Source organism: Schistocerca piceifrons, chromosome 6 (assembly GCF_021461385.2).
Source record: "Schistocerca piceifrons isolate TAMUIC-IGC-003096 chromosome 6, iqSchPice1.1, whole genome shotgun sequence".
NCBI lineage: Eukaryota > Metazoa > Arthropoda > Insecta > Orthoptera > Acrididae > Schistocerca > Schistocerca piceifrons.
In genome coordinates, this window is record NC_060143.1 from 406,960,075 (window position 1) to 406,973,566 (window position 13,492).

A 13,492-nucleotide genomic window follows, 5' to 3' on the forward strand; every position below is an offset into this window, starting at 1 on the left:
GGGAGAAGAGGAGGGAGAAGAGGAGTTTGTGGCACAACTTGACTAGAAGAAGGGACCGGTTGGTAGGACATGTTCCTGGGCATCAAGGGATCACCATTTTAGTATTGGAGGGCATCGTGGAGGGCAAAAATCGTAGGGGGAGACCAAGAGATGAATACACTAAGCAGATTCAGAAGGATGTGGGCTGCAGTACGTACTGGGAAAAGAAGCAGCTTGCACAGTATAGAGTAGCATGGAGAGCTGCATCAAACCAGTCTCAGGACTGAAGACAACAACAACAATTAGAAAGCAAGGAGACTTGTTATTGTATAGTTTACCAAAAAAACACTCATATATTAAAATAAATTCGTCGTTTTTATTTGAGTTTTTAAATAGTTTGCACAATATCTTACAAAAGAACGGCTGCTACGATGTATTTACAGACAAGACTGGGACGGTGCTCCTCAGTACTGGTAGCTGGCGTGTGACGTGGTGACGGCGGTGTGCGAGCTCTTCAGCGGCGCGCCGTACAGCGCTGGTGGGGGTGGCGGGGCGGCCTTGGCGGGGACAGCGACTACTGCGGGGGCGGCGAACACTACGGGAGCCTTGGCGATGACGACGGCAGGGGTGGCGGGGGGCGGCAGAGGCGCCAACCGTGGCAGGGCGGCGGGCAGCGGCACCAGGCGGCCTGCAACGCCACAACAAGCACAGCGGATGTAAGACAAAGGCGAGGAATGAAGGCTTTTTGACCTGCTGAGGAGGCTGGCGACCTGTCCATCAGATTAGATTATAAAATTCTACGTCTTGGCCACATGTTACCTTATAATCATTGCTAACCCGTTTCTACTTTGTAGCTATCATTAGTGCTGATTACGGGCCTCTTGTAATTTTTAGATGTCATGATGGCTGTAAAGTCGAAACGAGTTTGAATAAAGTAGCACGCGACCAAGACATAGACATATCTGGTGGTTATAATAAGACTGAAACTACACACGGATGTGATCATCGTACCGCAGAAAAACTTGGTACATGTGCTAAAGCGTTAATGCGGAACCAATCGACACTGAAAAAAAATTGTTACAGCTTTGGCAACCAGCTGCGAATCTGACGCTGTACAGTATTTCGTCGACATCTCCGGTAGTCATAGTGAACAAACTGTGTAACCGGCGGTTAATACTAAAATGAACGTTATAAGGTCCTCACTAGTTTGATCTTTTCTGACCACATGTCTTTCCTAATCCATTACATATGCAGTCATTTCCATAAATCTCTCTCGCATTCTTAGCGCCAGGTTTACAAATACCCGCCAGATGTGGGATTAACTTCTTACCAGCGTAAATTGGTTCCGCATTAACACATTAGAATATCTACCACGTTTCTCTGTCGTACTATAATCGCAGTTCACGCAGCACCTCTGTCATCATCTGGACTTTAATTATAGTCACCCGGTATAATTTAATGCAACACAAAGGAGCCGCCGGCATTCACAACAAGCGCGATGGATGTAATACAAAGATACGAGATATTATCACTGCAAACCGGAGCAGGAGCGGCGAAACACTACCAGTGACGATTCCTTTCCTCCCTTTATCTCCCGTACGGTATTGTGTACTGCCCCTTTCCTGTTGTTAAAGAATATGGGGTGATTCACCTACGTGTAAATACATTTCCGAAACCACTTAAGATGCCTTAATGTTATGTTCACCGTAATGAAGTCTGAAAACTTCCTTACTAAGTGACGTATAATCTGCTTTGACAGTAGTAATAGTCGGACAGATACTAGTATGAACATAAATTTTTCGAATAGAATATATTTGACAGCAAATCTTCTTCATGTTCAAAACAGGTAAATCCTAAGTTCTGAACATTGTATTGACGCTAAACTAGTAACTAGTCTTTTAGGACGACTAAACTAGCAGCAATAATTATTATTAATCAATCTGAAAAAGGAAAGTTGATACCTAAATTTGAACCGTTCGTACGTTAGTATCGATGCATGCTGCTTATTAAACTTCTCTGTACTTCATATCACAGAGAAGGTTTCGCCAACATCCCAGCAGGCACCCTCAGCGCGGATTTAACTGCACACGTCCTCTTCGCCGACGATTCTTTTGTTGCAGTTCCGTGAGATAATTACGGTTGTTCAACGTGATCTGAGGTTCGGTTCGCTATGTTATCGATAATGATCCGTAACTGTGAAAAATATACCAACGAAACAAAAAGTTAATGCTTGCCACTGATTTCGTGCACGCTTCTCAGTTCTCTTGCTTTGCTTTGTGGGTGCCTGGCTGCCAGAATTTACCACAAAGCCAAGGACCGATGTAGAAAGGAAACGGTAAGAACCTTTTGTTACTTGCGACTATGCTACTGGTTGTGGTTAGCGAAAACCACTTTTATTCGAGCTAGCCCTTGTTACCGAAATTTAATTCAGGTTCTAGCTTTGACTAGCGACTTGTCTATTTATCTTAGTAATCAATGTGGATCAGCATTCTGAGTTACCAGGATATACCTGAATTAATGCTAAACCTACTTGTGATGAGCAACACAATGGAAAAATGAAACACTTTTTCTATTTGGTGCAATCAAGACCAGGTGTAAAAAGAATCAATCATTTTTAAATTTTTAAGAACTCATGTATTAAAAGTAGCGTGAAAGATTAATCTTTTAATTGGTAGTTCTCTTTTCAATACTCGTTGTTAAAAGGTCACAATTATTTTTTTTAGTTAAAGTTAACTGACTCAAAATATAAGAACGGCTTGTTCACCGCTAAGATCTGGAAGGGTGTGTGATTTGTAATTCATTTCCGTTGTCACATTGCGGCTAAATGGTTTCAGTTTTTACCCTATTACCCTACACATGTTTTATAGAACCTCATATGAGCTGAATGAAGGGACCAAGCGATGTCTAGATTTATTAATTCATATGTTGAACAACAGAAATTTGTTACAACACTTGTAGATTCTGTTGCTATTGATTCTCTCTCTTTTTATGGGATTTAATTTTCCGTAAATGTTTAAAAGAATAGCTTGAAGTGTCATTCTGATCGTGTGATTCATTAATAACATGATGGTGTCTCTTCAATGGCCTATTTTGAAGAAAGTAAACTATTTCCTGTTAATTATCATCTTTCTCAGCAGTGGTGGAATTGTTCATTTTGTGAATACTGTTGGAATGTCTCTCAGGCGAATAAATGTTGTGAAGTTATTTCTTCTTCTTTGACATGCTGAGTTAAGCATCTTAACAGTCTCATTTGTATTCAACCTGTCATATCAATTTCCCCGTAGTTAATATTGCTATGAAAAAAGACTATTCATAGTTTTATGAAGATTTTCACACAATTCATCTGAGTGACAGACGAATTACGATGTCTTAAACATGTTTGAAGCCATTCGATCTGAAGGTATACAGGGTGTCCGGAAACATTCTAGAGAGCCTGTAAGGCTGTTGCAGGGTATGTTGCACAGAGAAATAATTGTTTAGAGTAACACTCGCTACGATTCACCGATTTAATTAGCATTTAATCTGGCCAATATGGCCATTGTGAGTTCCAATTCAATCGGTCCGCCAGATATAATTAATGTCAGGCGCTCTCATAGCGCAGATGATGGCATGCGACACTGCAGAGCCTTTGACTGGAGTTGGAGCCTTGCTACCGTCCCATGTCCAATTTTTGAATCGCTCTCTTGTTTGATTTTAGGAAACCTAAGGGAGAACACATTTGACGACACCGAATCTGGCGGATTGCTTGAATTTGCTCGCTGAGTGACCTGATTGGCTAATTTCAATGTTAATTAGTTTGAAAACGGCGCGTGGTATCGAACTTTTTTCTTATCAATTATTTCTCTGCACAGCCCACCCTGAAATACCCTTGTAGGCTTTACAGACTGTTTCTGACTACCCTGTATTGAACAGCAATGGTCCTACAACACTCTGTTGGGGTTGTCCGAGGTCCATTTTACGTACGAAAATTTCTCTCCACTGAGATTGACAAGCAATGTTTTTTACGTTCTAGGAACTCTTTAATCTGGTCAAAGAGCTGGTTTGATATTTTGCAAGTCTGCAGGCTTTCGTGGCCATTGTCAGTTGAGTGCTCAATCTTCAATGGGCACAAGATCCTGAAAGGGAATCCAGCAGTGCTCTAACAACCCAGAAGATTTCAAGGTCAGTGGTTTGATATTCTTTAAGATATTATTTCGTTCATTAGATGACTTTACATCTCAGCTACTCGGCTACACCGGAGTGGTACCCACCGGGCAGAGGCGCGGGTGCGGCGACCCTGGCGGGTGCAGGAGGCGGTGGTGCGCCGCCGGAGCGGGAGACGACGGCGTTGAAGCCGGCGCCGGGCGCGGCCGAGTACTGCACGGTGCGGACGGCGCCGTCCGGCTCGACGACGCTGTAGCTGCCCTGCACGGCGTCGCCGCTGCGGCTCTCCTGCTGCTGCTTGGCGTCGCCCGTCAGCGCGTCGCTCACGCTGTAGCTGAAGCTGTACTGCGGGTTCGGGTCGTAGTCCGCGTCAGCCCTGGCCGCCGCCAGCGCTCCTGTCGGCGACGGCGGTGGTTATTCCACGCTATTCACTGCACTTGGCACTCACCCGCAGTGCCTGTTGAACAGCTCTCCAGAACACAACAGTGGACCATAAAAATAATTACCACAAGCTAGAAAAACGGTAAGGCAGTGTTGCATCTTGCTAGGGTTGGGTCCTTTATGCATGCCTAACAAAAGAAGAGAAGCTGCCACAAACGTAGCAGAAAACTACATGCTCTGAGAGGATATGTGGTCTAATTTCATTGGTTATACACTCCCAATCACACTAATGTGATCATTTGCCAAAAGCCTGAGTAACCACATTTTGCAGCAATGATCTCCGTGGATTGTGCAGAGAGGACTAAGTCAGCATCTGGAAGGTGCCGACAGGGATGCGGAGATATACCGACTCCAGTGCCGTCGTCAGCTGCTCTTAGTTTCTCAACTGACGATCCAACACGCGATCAGCTTGATCGAAGTAGTCTCAATGATTCTCGACTTGGCCCAAAATCCAAGGAGTTCGGTGCCCGAGGGAGTGTAGTAAACTCATTCTGGTGTTCGAACCATACACGTACATTACGAGCTGTGTGACACGTTGCATTGCTCTGCAGGTAGAACCCATTGTGCCGAGCAAAATCAGGTGGATCGGTTTCCCAAGGATATATGCATACATATGTTGATCAACTGTGCTCTCCAGAATGACGAAATCATCCACTGAAAGCCACGACAATTTTCGCCAGATAACAACATTCTTTCCTCCGGTCTAGACGCTTCCAGCGATTGCTACAGGGTGATTCCCTACAGATGTTTCAAGCCGTAAATTCCAAACTACCATCCAGCTGATGGAGCATAAAAAAATTCATCTGAACAGGCCACCTGTCGCCGCTCAGTCGACGTCCCCAGTCGCAACACTGGTGTGCAAATTCTCACCCTCGTCACCAATGAATGAACCTGGCTCATGCTCTGGAGGCCAATACACAGCAACATACGCAGAACGGCTGTTGAGTCAACACAGTTGGTAGCTCCTTTGCTCAACATCAGATCACCTACACACATTTCCACAGGCGTCGCTCACCGCACTCATCTCTGGACCGTGATGCACCACAGTTAAATCGACACCGGTTTTGCCATGCACAGTATACTTTAACCACGGCTCCATGCCCATTGTTTACTAACTAAGTTGTTTAAGAAATGCTTCCTCCATTGGTCCTAAAACCAATGAGCATGCCCTTCTGGAAGTGAGATACATTTTTCCGTTTCCAGGTGACGACAACGAACTCACTGTTTTCCGCGTCTCCCCGACGTACTGTATATACACTCCTCTGCTAGTGTCGTCTGTGACCGGTTATTGCGCGTTGACGCTGAGCGTGGGGGTTGGTCAAATTAATATGTAATTTACAAGTAGGTTGACACTATGGGCCAACATTTCAGTATGATTTTACTACACTCCCTCCTGTCTGGAAATATGTACTGACTGGCTGGGAAAGATTGTCATAAGGCCACTCTGTCCTCTCCTGAAGCGAAAACATGGATACAGCAACTGAATAAGGCAACCTGTCGAAGGAGACGGCGGGAACGGCTGGATTAGGAATTTCTTTCCAGAAGACAGAATTTATAGCGAACATTAAAAACGCTCCAAATTCCTACGTACACGATGCTTTACTACCAACAGAGTCAATAAATGTACTTCTTTGGGGACACAATACAGCTAAACGGTCTAGATATGTAAACAAAAACAGAGCCCAGGAAAAGTAATTGGCTTATCAGATAACGAAGTACATTTGTAACAAAAACCACTCTAAGTAAAAATACAACACTACAACGGTGTCATAGAACTAGAGTGTCTTTATTAAGCGAAATCTTCACTACTTGACGAAACAGAGAAACAGTAGAGGTGGAGAAACAGAAAAGGACGGTACTACGAAAAATTATCCAAGAAACGTTGGAATACGTGGATGAGAAGAGTAATAAACCTACACTCATACTGAAAAACTATATTCTCGAGCAAAGGATAATACCGTTTTCTGGTCACTAGATTCGAAGAAATTGGAAAAACTGTCAGAGAAACCAAAACTCCCAAAATAAATACCAAATGGACCAGGAAATGAGATAAAACTTCATAGAAATTAAAGTTACGAAAAGGGAAATTCTAGATTGGCCTGGAATGTACGGGAACTCTCACGAAAACGTAACATTTTATGCACAGAAGAAGAAGAAAAGAACACAGTGAAACAATGGAGAAATGTAGGAAAGACCAAAAATCAATAAGGAAGACGAAATCAATGAGAAGTTGCTTAACGTGCTCGATAGATGACCGTAATCGAAGAAATAAAGAAAGAAGAGGACGAAGGTGAAAATAAAAAAGTAAACATAACGTAATGTAATGTTTCACTGTACATAACATGTAACTATCACGCATTTCCATCGTTATGACCATTCTCGGCCGCACACTGCAGGGGAAATGAAGATGCTCGTGCGGCGTTGTCGGTGGCAAGTGTTTGATCACCCAATATACAGCGTGGACATGGCTGCCTCCGATTTTCATCTATGACGACAAAGTTTTGGCACAGACAACAAGCTGCAGATCAGCACAGAGAACTGGCAGAGAGCGCGGCCGACGGCCTTCTATAATGTCTTGAAGAACGGAACAACAAATGTCTTAGCCGACACTGTGACTATGTATTAGAGTAGCTGAAAAGTTGCAAATGAAACATTTTTGATTTTCACTGTGGTTACCATTTTGTGACGAACGGACTTCAAGAACAAATAGCCCTCGCACATATTCTTTGACAACAAATTAGTATAACAAATGTTATTTGACTGTATTGCGATTATCTTGGTACATACAAAATTGGCACCTTTAGTTATTTATAAACGTGCTAAAATTTTTATGTATATACAACCAAAGATGGCTATAGAACTTTGAGTGTACCAAGACAATCGTAACACAGTCAAATAATATTTGTTGTATTCATATGATACATAAAAAGATGTATTATCTACAGTGAACATTCTTTATGCAGGGAAAGGTCTGATAATGAACGAAAATGTTGGAAACTAGCCAGTGACAAAAATATTGTATGCAATTCTGTCGGAAACCTTAGTTAATAAATGATAAAGTAAACTTTGCTGTAGCGCTTGTGGAGAAGCAGACAGTGCTGGCAGCTTGGAGACGAGTGCTGCTGCCTTACCTGGAATCGCCGGGGCCGCGTGGACAGCGGGAGCCGCCGAGTAGGAGACGGCTGGGGAGCCGAGGAAGCCCGCTGTAGCCACGCCCACCACCGCACACACGCACAGCAGCGCCGCCTGTGGGAAACACAGCCTGCCTCACCACGTGAACAACGCACAGCTCTCACTCGCCACTGTCAATTTATATACGGTGTTTCATGTACGACACAAGCGCCGTCAGCGGCGTTGTAGGCGAACCAGTACCCCATAGGCTTTAGGTAGGTCGTGGCCAATCACTGCATGACGTTCTAGCAAGTTGATCTGATAGTGTGTCAGGTGGTGAATCGGTTTTAATCGAGAATAAACTACACCATTTAGGAGCGGCCTTGGAAACAAGTCCGAGAAATGCGTTGCTTCATTTTTCAAATCAAATCTGTATTCGTGCCTACCACGGAAATATTTTGATCTACTGGATTGCAAGAATATCCGCAAGACTTGGCTCACAGATATAATCTCTTCTAACAGTAAAATACAAACATTCTCTTTCAAGTATCAGTCTGACAGCGAGTTTAGCTGCTTCACTACATCAAACACAATGTTGAACATAGAGCCAGTCAGGAAACAAGTTAGATGTTCTGATTAAGCCACTCTCTGTCCCAGAGCGTCGCAGTCCAGAAGGTATGCAGGCGAGCCTCTGTGGATTTTACATAACAGGGGAGATACTAGTTGGATGATGCTTCGATAGTAAGATTTAGTCATGTCCCAATTTGATAACGTCTTTATTCTGCCACAAATCCTTATTACAACTGTGTGATCTGACACTTAGTTATTAATTCGCAGAAATAATCTCTTCCCGCATACTTCGCAGTTTCATGGGAAGCCTGAAGAAATTTTTTCGCAAGTTACTGGTCGAAATAGCTCGCCAGATGGTGACCCGGTGGCTGGTTTCTGTGAATAGTGTGGTACCAACTGCACTATCCAAGCTCGCTTCACAGACCATCAGAGAGACTCAACTTACTGCAGGGTTTTCCTGATTTTTATGAAACTGCACAGATGCTCCCTCATGAGACTGTAAGGCAGATTGAATCGATTTGGCGGGGAATTAGGATCCCGCACAGCCACCGTGATATATCTGAGATCGAAGACTTATTCATTTGCAGAGTGTATTTTACATCGATTCAGTTTAGCAGCTAAAATCTTACAATGGACAGGAAATTTAACCTAGTCACCTCCATTTCATAGACAGAGTGCTATCTAAGCACGCCTACCTGACTACATTATTGTAGGCGAGGGTAGCAGTACCTCGGACGGAATGTACAAACGCAACTTATAAAGTAATGCACCTTGTTTCCTTCTCCTTCATTAAGTTCAAACATATTAACCCTCCGTACAAGATATTTGCTCTTCTTCTAAAATTAAAATAAAAAAATCAGGAGACATTATTCTCTGACTGACCTTCGAATATCAAGACTGTGGTAAGTTAGAGCTTTCAATCAGTCTTCCTTGGGGTTTAGGTCACACTCACAGAGAAAAACAAAATTAGATACCCTATCTGGCACATATAACCAATACACTAAACTGCAATTCAAGAGTAGAATTCGATCTCATAAGTATCTGTACTACAGGATAAGCGCTCTTACATACGTTCTGTGAGGAAATAACCGCGTTCTACCGAGTGAAATAGAAATTTTGATCAAGTGATGTGCTGCATAAGAGGAACACAGTTTCCATATCCAGAACCTTTTAAACTATGACAAATGGAACTGCAGTTTCGAATATAACCACAGGTAGAAAAAAGAATCATTACCATCCTGCTGCTTCAATTCGAAATGAGAATTTATGTGTACACATCCACATTTGAGGCTGATACTTAATAGTTGGAAAACAGCTCACATTATGTAAAACCAGATGCGTAACACTCCAACGGAAAACATGTTAGTGCTAAACAAGCAGTGTCCAAAACATAGGTTAAATATTTGCAATACTACGTAGGGATATGACGCTGAATTTATAGTAGCGTAAGCGAATAAAAAGAGTAATCCTGAGGGTAGGGTCTGGAAAAGCACGGTGCATGGGTAAAGAAAAATGATTAAAGACGCTAATGTAGCAATTCTAGGGCATTACTGTAGCATCAGGTGACCTCAATCGAGCATGATGTCGAATTCGTATATCCTCTCCTAGGATCGCAGAAGACCGGTATAGATCATAGGGAAGTGTCACAGACGTTTTTAGGGAACGTAAACAGGCGTCTCTGGTAGAAGGATTAAGTTGTTTCACGGAACGCTGTTGGGAAAATTAGAGGAAAGATATTTGAGAAAGAGTGTGAAACAATCGTAAAACTTGCATAGTGTATCTTGCAGAAGGATAATTATAATAAGAGACTGCAAAGAGGGCCATTTTCCCTTGCTCATTAAGTACGTGAATTAGTAAAGTAAATCGCTAATACTGATACCAGATACCCACCACTGCGCATTATACAGTAGCTTATGAAACATATGTTCAGATGTAGGTTTACAGAGTGGATATGACCGTACGTAACCGAACGATGTGATTACCAAAGGCTGGAAGTTACTCATCTATCGTTATATTATTGGTTCGACTTAAACTAGCCACCAGTTTCTCATTCGAGATAATACCTTTCTGGCCATGATGAGTTATATTCTCCGTTCTCTCTAGACAGTTCAATCCAAATATCGGAATATTTCATTTGGAAAGTAGACCGATAGTCATGTGTTAAAAGCACGAAACTGGGAGAAAGAAGCTCTGAAATAGGTACAGGTAATCACTTTTCGTAGCTGTGGGCTTATTTGCACCCATTGTAGAAAAGTAATGGCTATCTAACGTTTCTAGAATGAAGTCAACTGTAGTGACTGCAGTCCACATTTAGTGGAAGGCAGACTTCAGAAGCTATAATATCCCGTTGTACCTCGGTTTTGTTCCATAGCATTGCACCGTAGAGAACTGAAGACTGCGGGAAAAAAAGAGAATCTATGTGGTTGAGATGTGACGTTGCAAACTGGCTGTGTAGATCAGGAATGAGGTGGGTCTCCGCAGAATGGGTGAAGAAAGGATCATATGGGAAACACTGGCATGAAAAGGGAACAGCATCGTAGGAATCAAGGAATAACTTCCATAGTACTATAGGAAGCCGTAGAGGGTAACGACAAGAGGGGAAGGCAGAGACTAGAATACATCCGACAGTTAATTTACAATGTAGGGTGCAAGTATAACTCTGATATGAAGGCGTTGGTACAAAAGAAGAACTTGATTGATCTAACTAGAAGAATAATGATTTTAAAAAAATCGCCTAAAAATGGAACCGTTTGGCAAATTCTTCTAACTCTATACTAGAAGATTAATTATCCTACAGTGTCTTTCGACCCCGTAATATTCGCTTATAAGAACCTGCTTAGTCGGAGGGATAGTGTTCAAGTTACTAAAAGTAGCGCAGCCAGTTACAAGCAGCTGCTTACTCCTCTCACTATCGTTGCTGCGAGATGAGCTACTTTCTATCCCAAAGATCTTGGCATCGAAACTTTAGTGCTGCTCACCTGAAAAGCCATGATGCGAGTTCTCTTCAGTTGACGAGATCGGATTGATACCTCCAGACGATGCGCCGGCCGCTTATATACTCCACAGGAGCAGCGTAGCCCCTCCCACGCCACTGACCACTGCCACATGTGACCTGAGAACGCCCGCACTGGAGCACAGTCTCACCTTGAGAAATACGCGGAATGACGAAACCCACCCGTCCAGTTTCTGGCTGTGGCATCCGACGCACCTCCAAAATCTTCTTTCCCAAGATGGCCACTGCGCTACATTACGATTTTCTATCGTTGCTTTCTCATTTGTCTTCAGTATTGATTCAAGGCATTAACTTATTGATTAAAGAGAATGCGACGTCAACTTTTTGCCAACCAACCGACGTTTATAGACGATAAATCACTGAATGTGAAAATCTACGACGAACCATATGCTGAAATTCAAAATAAATCATTAACAGTTAAAAACTGGCTTACGTAAGCTAGACTAAGCCTTCTGTCCTCAAAGTACATCATGGTTGTCTTCGAATGTTAAAATTATGCATTTTCAAAACACAGTATTACATTTTCAGCTTTTAGCTATTTTTATGTGGAAGACAGCGATAATTTTGTGCTTTAACACACGTCACAATTTTGAAATGTCAGACATGCAGAAGCATGTAATCTAAAGACCGAAACTGCAATAGTGGATTTGAAAAATAACTATCTTTACCTGTTGATGCCTACCATGAAGTCGTTTAAAAAGTTTCCTTCTACCATAGCCAAGAAGAATCAAATCTTCTCTGTTCCTACGGGTAGGTATACATTTTATACTATATCATTCACAATCTCTTAGTACATATCTGTTTTTATTTATCTATCAAATTTTGTTTGCCGTTTCATAGGTTCAATTACGAGTTCCACGACAAAAAAATTCAGCCTCGCGTACAGGGGTGTCTTCGCTACACTACTCACTAGTATTTAAATTATTCCCCGACACATTTTTATCTCCCAAAGGGGCTAGTAGAACGAGATACACAGGACGACGTCTGTAAAATTTAGAGAGGTGACTGGCTGATTATACCTTTAATCTAGTTGACAGAGTTATTTTTGGATGGCTAAGTTGAGTTACTATCTTGGAGTAATACTCCAGTTAACGCTTTAAGGTATTCGACATTCCATATTACCATTTTGGCTCTAATTTGTGAAATTTTGCCCACACGTATGCTGGTAAACAATTTTTTCTTATGGGTTTTGATCAATGCTTGTTGGTCCCAATGCGGAACGTATACAGTACATTTTTCTTTTGTTCTAATTATTCGCAGAATTTTATTAGTCTCTGTCATAGCTAGTCCTCAATGCCATACGACGAACAGAAATTATTATTTTTATATTGTCGTCTGTATTCGGCCTAGCACTGTCAAGAATTTCGAGTAAGAGCACGTGTACTATTACGTACAAGGTGCCTTGAAAGACAGTAAGTAGTGCATTGTCTTAGATGATCACTGCCACTAGAAGAACGAGTGAAATTAAACAAGATACACAAAAGCCTCATAGTGTCCTTCGTGATCACTTTCTTCATCAACGATCTTTTAGGTCTGTCATGATAAAATAAATGTTCACTTTCACTCTCCAAGGAAAGCGGTGTAGCCGGCCGAAGTGGCTGTGCGGTTAAAGGCGCTGCAGTCTGGAACCGCAAGACCGCTACGGTCGCAGGTTCGAATCCTGCCTCGGGCATGGATGTTTGTGTTGTCCTTAGGTTAGTTGGGTTTAACTAGTTCTAAGTTCTAGGGGACTAATGACCTCAGCAGTTGAGCCCCATAGTGCTCAGAGCCATTTGAAAGCGGTGTGCTTCCGTTTCATGTAGCTGTATTTCACGTTTCATTTTCTGTGTCCAGGCACATTTGTTCTTCATGTTCATCCTCAAAAATGGCATTCATAAAGTTGTCGCATTACAGGATGCTGGAGGAAATGACAGGGTATACTTTGTGTGGAGTGGCACATCGATAATAGTGTTAAACTGCTTGAAGACGAAGCCGTGGTTGGATCGAAATCGATTGCAAATAAAACGCTACAACACCTTGCTCGTTTTGCATTTTCGACCTACACCCTAAAATTAAGGACTTTTTATACTTCGATTCTAAAATCTAGTTTATGTTTTTTTTCCCCATACAGGAACCGTTGCAGCCCACGGAATACCACTACGTTATTGGGCCTTATAAAGCGACCGGAGTACACTACCAAGGTGGAACAGTTATCAAAAAGGAATGCGTGCATGTCAACTGAGTGCGAGCAGTATT

The 13,492-nt window shown here is 42.4% G+C and overlaps 1 protein-coding gene across 2 annotated transcripts in view; it reads right to left on the bottom strand.

Moving 5' to 3' along the window:
• Nucleotides 1–335: 335 nt before the first annotated feature.
• The window catches only part of LOC124802940 (cuticle protein 7-like), a 57,428-nt gene continuing 44,271 nt past the window's right edge, over nucleotides 336–13,492 (bottom strand). The window contains exons 2-4 of one of the 2 annotated variants that reach the window (XM_047264027.1): nucleotides 7,695–7,809; nucleotides 4,230–4,517; nucleotides 336–667 (exon numbers count right to left, since the gene is read on the bottom strand). In XM_047264027.1, the coding sequence (XP_047119983.1) occupies nucleotides 444–667; nucleotides 4,230–4,517; nucleotides 7,695–7,809 (627 nt within the window). In that variant the 3' untranslated portion in view covers nucleotides 336–443. The remainder of the gene's footprint in view (nucleotides 668–4,229; nucleotides 4,518–7,694; nucleotides 7,810–13,492) is intronic. The other variant, XM_047264026.1, reaches the window with a different exon arrangement.